Source organism: Vigna umbellata, chromosome 8, assembly GCF_029865625.1.
Source record: "Vigna umbellata cultivar VRB3 chromosome 8, Vumbellata_1.0, whole genome shotgun sequence".
Classification (NCBI taxonomy): domain Eukaryota; kingdom Viridiplantae; phylum Streptophyta; class Magnoliopsida; order Fabales; family Fabaceae; genus Vigna; species Vigna umbellata.
The window spans coordinates 2,300,878-2,310,722 of record NC_142172.1 but is presented as its reverse complement, the minus strand read 5'-3'; the positions used below and the strand labels follow the sequence as shown (position 1 = coordinate 2,310,722).

General features: G+C 35.5%; 1 protein-coding gene and 1 pseudogene across 1 annotated transcript; one reads left to right on the top strand and one right to left on the bottom strand.

Moving 5' to 3' along the window:
• Positions 1-308: 308 nt before the first annotated feature.
• On the bottom strand, positions 309-1,350 carry LOC148193872 (uncharacterized). The gene is made up of 2 exons (XM_088096381.1): positions 732-1,350; positions 309-322 (listed from the first exon to the last, which is right to left on the bottom strand). The coding sequence occupies exons 1-2, from the start codon at positions 1,348-1,350 to the stop codon at positions 309-311; spliced, it is 633 nt and encodes a 210-aa protein (XP_087952507.1).
• Positions 1,351-8,830: 7,480 nt separating this feature from the next.
• LOC148193871 (uncharacterized) lies at positions 8,831-9,636 on the top strand (annotated as a pseudogene).
• The last annotated feature ends 209 nt before the right edge of the window (positions 9,637-9,845 follow it).

The window sequence follows — 9,845 nt, the reverse complement described above, 5'->3', positions numbered from 1 at the left end:
AAGAATTATTTGGTCCTCTCTTACTTGTGAAGGTGTAAGAGGACACAAAATAATTTTCTTTCCCTTGTGTTGAATGGTGATTTTGTTGGTGACTCCATCATGTAAGGCTTGTTTATCATATTGCCAAGGTCTTCCAAGTAATATGTGCCCAGCTTCCATTGGTACTATATCACAAACAATTTGATCTTCATATTTGCCAATGGAAATAGGTACACTTACTTGTTCTTTAACTACTATTCCATCATCCTCTTTGATCCATTGAAGTTTGTAAGGTTTAGGATGAGGAATAATGGTTAAACCAAGCTTCTCTACCATTCTAGAACTACAACAGTTGCAACAAGAGCCACTATCCACTATCATTGAACATGTCTTTTCTAAAACTTTGCATCTTGTGTGGAATAGGTTCTCTCTTAGTGACTGTTCTAATTCTACATGTTTACTTTCTAGGAGTCTCCTTACCATAAGTAAGTCACCCTCACAAGGTAAAGCTTCTTCTTCTTCAGAAGTGGATGTTTCAGAATCACTATATGAAGAACCCTCACTTTCACTCTCATGCTCAAGGATGTAAGTTGACTTTTCTATTGCAGCACTCAGATGCATAGTGCCCTTTTTCCCCACATCTAAAGCATTTAGTCTCCTTACTCTTATGATCTCTTGAAGGTTCTTTGACTTTTTCTTTTCCTCTCTCTCTCTTTTCTCTCTGTCTTCATATCTTGGCTTGGTTTGACTACCCTCCCTCTTATACTCTTTCTTATGGTAAGAACTATGAGGGTAATCTTTCTTGGTGGAGCTTTTCCTCTTTAGTTGTTGCTCAACCCTCACACAAAGTTGGACTAACTCATTGAGATCATTGTAGGGTATAAGTTCAACCCTATCTCTTATGTCATAGTTAAGTCCACTTTGAAACCTAGCTATTGTTATCCTAGGTTCTTCTCTTATCCCAGCTCTCAACATGAGTAACTCCATTTTTTGTCTATATTCCTCAACACTCATGTTCCTTTGTTGGAGTTTATGGAGTTTATCCATTATCTCCCTATCATAGTAGGCTGGTACATGCCTCCTCCTCAAGGCAGTTCTTAACTCATTCCAATATCTAATGGGAGGTAAGTGTCTTAGCCTATAATCTTTGATCAAAGCTGTCCACCAAATTAAGGCATAGCCTTGAAAGCTTAGAGAAGCCATGGTGACTCTCCTTTCATCATCTATTTGGTGGCACTCAAACAATTGCTCAACTTTCATTTCCCACTCTAGATATTCTTCCACATCATCCTTTCCATGAAAAGAAGGTAGATCAATTTTAGGCTCTCTTGGGTAATGCTCTCTAACTCTATGTTGTCTTCTAGGAGGCATTTGGTAGTGGTCATCATTGTGATGACTACTATTTTGCTCAATTTCACTTGGAGAAGATGATGATTCTTCTCTTCTCCTATGGGAAGACCTCTCTTTCTTTTTATCTTGATTAATCAAAAGTTGACTAATCATATCTTTGAGCTCACTAATCTCTTTATCCCTTTGTTCAAATCTTTGCTCAAATTCTTCCCTTAAAGACATTTCACTATTGGGTTTCAAACTTCCTTGCACACTTGATTGACTCATTCTTGTCAAAGGAAAAGGTTTTCACAAAGTTTTCAAAATATTTGACAAGTAATGAGTGAAAAGATTTTCACAAGCTTTCTTTGTTTTTGGTGAAAAATTTCTAAAGAGATTCTAGAAGCAAAAGATGTTTCTAAGTAGCTCCCAGGAAGAAGAGGTGAGTCACAAATGGACAAGCTTAGAAACCAAGTTCTTCCTTAGCCAGAGTTTCCTTAGAATGTTCTTTTACTTTAGTTTCTAAGTAGAAATTCTTCAAATTCTTTTTAAATGTTATGAACCTACAAACCAAAGAAAGGTTTACTATATGCTATGCTATCCTAAATACCACGGAGACCTAAAAACAAAAGGATTACTCAAGACATTTAAGGAAAGCAATAAAGATGCAAGAATGTAAATGCTAGACGACCCTAAGTGAAAGTGCAAGTGACACTTGGAGCCCCTTGACACACTTCCACACTAAGAAAACGAAATTGGACTATTACAATGTTCAATTGTGAACTTGGAATTGCTTCAAGAGCATTTTTCCAAGTCACTTGGCTCAAAAACAGCAAAGAAAAAAAATATACAATTTCTAACAGCAAATTCCGTGATATTTGATGTAAATAAACTTGAAATGAGCCCCTAGAAGTAATGTGAGCTTTGTCTTCTTGCTGCTGCAGAAAGCCACTCAAAATGAAGGTGTGAGTTGCTCTTTTTCCAGGATTGAAATGCTGCTGTAACAGAAGTTTCCAGCTGCTGGACAGTGGTGTTTGGGCTGCTGTTGAGTCTTCCTTCTTGCTCCACTTTCAATGCTCAAACCACTTCCTAGGAGGCTACCAAAGTAGTAGAAGGATTCTGGTGTTGGATGCCCCAAACAGCTTGCACATACACTCCAAAACTCAGCAAAATCACACCAAACAGATTAAAAATTTGCACCAAATTTCTGCACACTGCACCAGTATAGGCTGCTGTATTGAACACTTTAGATGCCAAAAAAAATAGACACAAACAATTGGAACACACAAATGAAAGTAGGTACACAAGATGAACTTATCAAAGGTACTAGAATGGATGAAGAAAGCAAGAAAAACACAAGCACAGCTCAGAAATTATTCCAGATGCAAACTGTTTGATAATTTTCAGAAGTGTTTGATAAAATGCCCCAATGAATTTCAGATTTTGTTTTTGATTTTTCAGGGCCTGTAATCTGGATTGGTTGGTTCTAACAGCTTTTTAACACTTGATACTTCTTCTTTTGATCATGTATTTTCATTTTTAAACATTGAACCAGCTTTTTCACAATCCAACAATGAATTTTACACTAAAATTACCAAAACAGTGGCTGGAAAACAGAAACTGCACTAGAAAAATGAACTAAAATGGTGGTTTTGGAACCCAAAATGAGTAGCAGTGTTTCAGCAGCTTGGATGAATGTTCAAACAACTTTTATTCATGATATTAAACATGTTTAAACTCTTAAACGGCTGAATTAATGCTTACTACTCAAATTCACTGGTCCACTTCCAATTTTAACTCAAAATTGATGGTTTAAGTATCCAATCTGCATATAACTTCAATTTTGACCAAATGAACAGTATTAGCAACTTTTAATCATCCATTTAGACTTGTTCAAACTGTCCAAACACACAGAAATAGCAGGATTCGAAAATCACCCTTGCTATGGCCAAATTATGCAGCAAAAACCATCAATGAACCAACCAATTTTAGCTTTTCATGGAATCAAAAACTGGACAGCAAAGGAAATGACTCTAAGAAGTGTAAAAACACAGATCTAAGCTAGATTTAATGTGCTTAGCATGACCAAACTCAGATTATACAATTCAAGGAAACTTAGCACGGTGAAAAGCTTGGATTAAAACAGTAACAGTGATTTGAAACCAGATTTCAAGCAACTCAACCACTCATTTTTCAATTCTGTGATTATTAGGAGTTGCTATCACTTCAAACACATGTAAAAACAGTAAACAAACTTGTACAAAGCTTGAAAATAAAGAAATCTGGACTGCATCAGCTGATATCAAATTAATCCAGAAATGATGTTTTATGCAGATTTTTCTACTGGAATCAATATTTGCAATGCTAATTGGCTCAAATGATCAAAGCTGGACATGTTGCCATTGCTTTATATGATCAACATAGAGCTAGCAATTGCTCAGGACACACTTAAAACGAAAATGAAAGCTAGAACAGAATCAAATACTTGATGACAGAGTTGAAAAACTGCACAACAGGACATGACCATGACATTACTGGAAAATGAAAAAAATAAAGGTAGAAATGACTCAAACAAATAAAATTCACCGTTTAAAATGAAAGATGGACATAAGGCACTGTAAGAACACAAAATTAAAGGCTGGAACAGAATTACAGAAGCAAAATTAAAACTGAAACAGAAATAGAAAACAGAAACAGAAAACAGAAACAGAGATGGAATTCAGCAGAATTAAATTGCAGAATGAGAAGAAATGCTTAGCTCCTTGGTGCGTGGAGAACCTAAGCTCTGATACCACTTGATGGAAGCTTATCCATGCTTGAATGACCTGGCCTTGCTGACAAAACAGATGCAGCGGATGAAAAACAGTATTGGTGCAGTGGATGAAATACAGCAGAGTGGATGCAGTAGCAATTGGGTGAGATTTTGGTGTATTTGAGTGGAATAAGTATGTGTGGGAACCTCACAGCTCAGAAGGCCTTCCTACAATGGAAGGAAGCTAGAGGAAAGGGAAGAGAAAGTAGAGAGAATTAGTGACTCAAGAGCAATAGGCTGGCAATGAATTTTAGCAGCAATTTACTAAGCTCAAAAGTAACCCAATACAAAGAAAAGGCCCTCTTATTTATAGGTGAAGAGGAGCCTAAATTCTGTTTGTAATTCCCTCCTAAAATTCAAATTATTCAGATTTTCATCAAGCAAAATCCATGCTTCATTCCAGCTCATCCAGCAAGGTGTGTGCTTCCTTCCAAATCAGCCAACATTCACGTGGAAAATGCTGGTGCATGCCGTAAGCACCTCCTTTGCTTTTTGGCTCCTTTGCTTGGTTCTTTCTCGGATGGCTCAATCATATTCTCCAAAATTTATTAATTCCTACAAAACAAAATATAAGTGCTTTAGTTAAGAGAAGAAGGATTTTTATAAGTAACCTTCCATAGAAGTAAAATGTTAGATGATCCTTCTTCTTCTTGAATCTTCCTAGCCATTGCTCTAGTAAGAGGTCCAATGTGATTTCTTGATGGTTTTCCATCATCCTCCCTTAGAAAAAAGATAGCTCTGAAATCTAACGGAGGTGTGCAACTTATGGACAACTTAAAAAAGAATCAAACAATTTTAAATGATGAAGTTGAACAACATTTCTTATCAAATTTGTTTTTCAAATAGTGTAATCATAGTATTTTTTGATATCATAATCATTTATACTAATAACTAGTTATAACTATTAAATTATTCAATATAATTTATTTCAATGTGGCCAATAAAAGTTTTTCAAAGAGTTTGTTTAATCTTTGATCGTCGTCGACTTTTTAAATTCAAGTTTTTTATAAACGCTTATATGGTAGTCGTGATTGGTCTGTTTCAAATATACAAACTCATCTCTTTCATGTCATGGACCGTCCATCTCGACCTTTTTAAATTTTTTCTGGAGGTTCATAAGACAAAGATGGAAACACCACAATATCGGTATAAATGTTTAAGGCAACCTAAGAAACCCTAAAAGAAATATTTGTCACAAAGATGTTAATCTTTGATAAGAATCAAAGTTGTAAACCAAGAACCAAAAGAATCCTCTCTCAACATTGCAAATGCATATTTATGACTTCCAAAATGTCTACATGTATTTGGTGTCCCCATATATAGGTATAAATTTTCAAGGCACCTAAGAAACCCTAAAAGAAATATTTGCCACAAAGATGTTAATCTTTGATAAGAAAAGTACAATTTATTTTATTTCCTATACTAATTATTATTCAGGAGATAGTCCTCTATCCTACCTTTAGCTCGGGTCAGCCCATCCCTACCTTTGGCTCAGGCCGACCCGTTTCAACTTTGAACTTATGTTAGTTTGTTTGGACCTTAAGTCTTAATCTCCAAACATTCATTTTGGGTCAACCAGTCTCCACCGTCAAACTTAACCTGCCTTAATCTTCGACCTAACCCATTATGTCTTAATTTTTGGTCTAGATCTGTCTGACTATTCTCCATACACGTTGTCTCTTCTCGATCTTTGACTTGGTGTGATGCATCTTTGTTGTTAACTTGTCTAAATATTTTTTTTCTAACTGAGCTATCTCAATTTTTGTCCACGATATTCTATCTTAACCTTTAGTTTATCAGTCAACTTAATTTTTAGTATAAGCATACCTTTCTTTAGCCTAAAACATTCATTTCAAATTACTTTTAATAATATAAAAATATTTATTATGATTTTAATTATTGTGATCTATAACTAAAACTCAATTCTTATAAAATATTATTGTTATTATTTTCCATATGAAATAAAATTAATATTTTAAAGAAACAAAATTTTATTCTCTTTAAATTTCACCGACAAATCGTTCTTATATTTTATAATATGTAAATATTACAACATAAATTTACACAAATTTATATAATATAAAAAAAATTGTAAATCTTATCTTAAAATATAAAGGTAATGGTGGGTTATGGGAGGTTTATAAAGGAAAAAAGCACAAAAAAGGGCGGGAGGCTGAAGAAGAAAACCTCGAATATCCGTAACGTGGCATTTCTAATGGAAGGTTATCTTAAAATGTAAATCTTATATTAAAATATAATGGTAAGGGGAGGTTATGAGAGGTTTTAAAAAGGAAAAAAGAGGCGCAAGGATGAAGAAGAAAACATTGTATATCCGTAGGATACGACGTATCCTTTGTCTTTTGTCAAACTCTTTGTCTTTTAGCTGATAATTAGTACGTGAAAGCCTAGTAAAATTCGACGTAACCATTGTATATTTTAAGCTTCGAAGTTGAGAACTTAAAAACTACTAGATTGTGAAAGACGTTCCAAGAATTCTATCCAGACATGACTTCTTCATCATCATCATCTAGAGGAAAAGAGAAGGTTTCCCAGGTTACAAGAAACGCAAACCCATCTGGATGGATAAGTGATGAAGAGATCTGACAAAAGTTTTAATTCTGGAGAGTTATAAAATATGTAGTTCCTCACAAGTATCTGGACCTGCAATTGTTCAAGAAAGAATGGTTCCTTTTTCAAGAATGGATTGCATATCAAGGACTTACTGATTTTGTCCAGATGAAAGGAGATTGTTATCCAGATTTGGTAGAGGTTTTGTACACAAACCTGAGGGTTGTAAATGGGGTCATTCACTCAAGGGTAAAAGGTGTTAACATTACTATTGACGATAATGTTTGGTCACATATTGCTGGACTGAAAGCTAAAGGTTTGGATTCTCATATCCGTGATTCTGAGTCAAACAGATGGCTAACGAAGAGAGCTATATATGTATATAAACTACTTAAGATATCCATGAAGGTACACGGTGGATAAGCAGAACCTACATGATGGCTTAAACAAGGAAGAGAGACTGATTGCTTATGTCCTGACTTGGCTACTACTGCCTGGAAGATTTGTCGAGGACAGAATGTCAACAAAAGATGTATTTCTGTTGAATACTATCAAGACTAAAATCCACACCAATTGGGTTGCGGTACTAAAAGACCACACATGATCGCTGTAGGAGATAAATATGCATACAAATTGCCATATGGAGTATTTATCAGCCAGGTGCTGATACTCCAAGGAGTAGATGTATCTCAAGAAGTCAGACTTGTGTGCAACAAGTCACAAGAAATTGGTATACTAAGTCATTTTTCTATTGGGCTCGGAAGGACTGTGAATGGATGGTTCTTCAGAGATGAGCTAATTGTTGGAAGTACACCTACTCCTGTTGTAGATCATACTGCCTTCATTCCACAAACTGATTTTGAGAAATATGTTGTTGATCAATTTAGGAACAAGTCTGAAAGGGATGAGAGAGATTTGAAGATACTCTTTTCAGATGGGAGAAGAAGGGAAACAAGAATGGCATTGGCTTTGAAACTGAAGATTATGATGATGATTCAACTGATGAAGATTGAATGGAATCTTCTTCGTAAGAATAGGGACTTCTTTTCTATGTGGATTTTTTTATATATTTTGTAATGATGGCTATTAAGTCACCTTTTGTTTTATGTACTACTTCGGTTTTATTTTGAAATGAAAGGAAGATTTATTTTAGTAAATGATATGTGAATTGTGAATGTTGATTGCATTGTATGTGGACTAACCCTTAATCTAGGTTAGAAGAGAAGATTATGCAGTTCTGATATTGATCAAAATCTGATCACTGGTTTAAAAGTGCAAATTTCAGTACACTACTAACTTGAATCAATTAAGGACGAAGTAAAAGGAAAAAAATTTCATGTCTGATTTTAAAGAAAAAAGAATCATAAGAGTGCCAGAAAAAAACGTCGAAGCCCCATCGAGTACGACGTTCTATTAAGCACACAATTAATGCTGCCAAGTACTTCAATTCCCTTCACGTCCCAGCCTGGCAGCCTACGACGTTCTCATTGATTGGTGTGTTTGATTGCTTCATTTAGAGCCTCTTTTTCATTTCCAATACAGAATATTTTAGTTTGAGGTTTGCCAAAATTATTTCCAGCATTAATTCGGTCTTCCTCTTCATGTATGCGTCGCATTAATTCGGTCTTCCTTGTGTTTAGTGTGTTTGAGCATTGTTTTCAAGCCTCTTTTCTCATTTAAATACAGAATATATTGGTTTGAGGTTTGCCAAAATTATTTCCAGCATTAATTTGGTCTTGCTCTTCATGTATACTTAGTATGTTGATGTATATTTGCTTCTTGGTTGTGTTCATTTTCTTTGCTGTCTTGTTCATTTTGTGCCATTGTTTTGACTCCATTTTCTTGTTGTTTTGTCTTCATAAAATCATTAGAGTGTTACCTCCTTGTTTTTGTGCCAAGTTCCTTGATTTTTTAGGTTCCATTTTCATCATTTGTCTTGTAGTTTTCATTCTTTCTTTGGCCTCTACCATGTGCTGTCTTGATTTGGCTTCTTTGCATTAAAGTGGATTGTACATCTTTCCATTTGCTTTGGACTTGAGTTGTTGCTCTCAAAGTGGACTTGTGAGACATTTTACTATCTTAAAAGAAGGGTGCTGCCCTTTTCTTGTTTTTTGAGACACTGGCCGTGAGTTTTGAGTCGTTTCCTTCCATTCTTTGAGTGAAACCGTGAGCTGTTTTGTGGCTGCTGCTTTGCCTTGATTTTTGGTTGTTTCTAACCTGTTTTGTGTGTAGCTTGCTGCTGTTTTTTTTTTTAACATGTCTGCAGGTTCCAGCCATGCTTCATCTCATGGAGATAGCAACCATGGAAGCCCTTCTAGCAAGTTTGATGTGATGAAGGCCTTCCAACAAATGCAACATCAACTTGATGCTATGAGCAAACGGTTAAACGCGGAAACAAAGGCTAAAGGGAAGCAATCTCATGGTCATGATCATGGTTCCTACAAGAAGAAGCAAGAAGCTAGAACCATAAATGTATACCTTCCCTCGCCAAAGAAGCATCAAGAAGATAAAGCTATGGACCAAGGCCTTACACTACCAAAGTTGAACTTGCCTACTTTCAAAGGGGAAGTCGAGCCGTCTATTTTTTTAGATTGGATAGCTAAAGTAGACCAAATTTTTGATTTATATAGTGTAAATGGACCTTTGCGTGTAAAGTTAGCTTGTTTAGCTTTAGAGGGATACGCCAAACAATGGCTAAATAGGAGATACTTAACCATGGCCTCACCCGCGAGTACATGGGAACATTGCAGGGACATTTTGTACCAACGTTTCGTACCTCCATACTACCATAGGGACCTCTTGATTAAGCTCCAATGGCTTACTCAAGGTAGACGAAGTGTGGAGGAGTATGCTCGCGAGCTCGAAGTGCTCCTACATCATACTAACCTTAAAGAAAATGATCATGCAAAAATAGTTAGATTTATTAGTGGACTTAATAGCAACATCCAAGATATAATTGAATTCCATGATGATGAGACTTTAGATGTAGTGGTTCATAGAGCCATGAAAGTAGAGAAGAAACTCTTGAAAAAAGAAGCTTGTCAAAACAAATTTTCCAAATCTTCAAGAGATGTTTTCTACAAATCCTCATCATCAAAGGATAAAAACAAGGATGTTTCTAAGGAGCCCACTAACAAATCGTTTTCTCATTTTTCTT

Excerpts from the sequence above, each read along its gene's own strand:
- LOC148193872 (XM_088096381.1), bottom strand. The coding sequence starts at position 1,350 with ATGCCTCCTAGAAGACAACATAGAGTTAGAGAGCATTACCCAAGAGAG.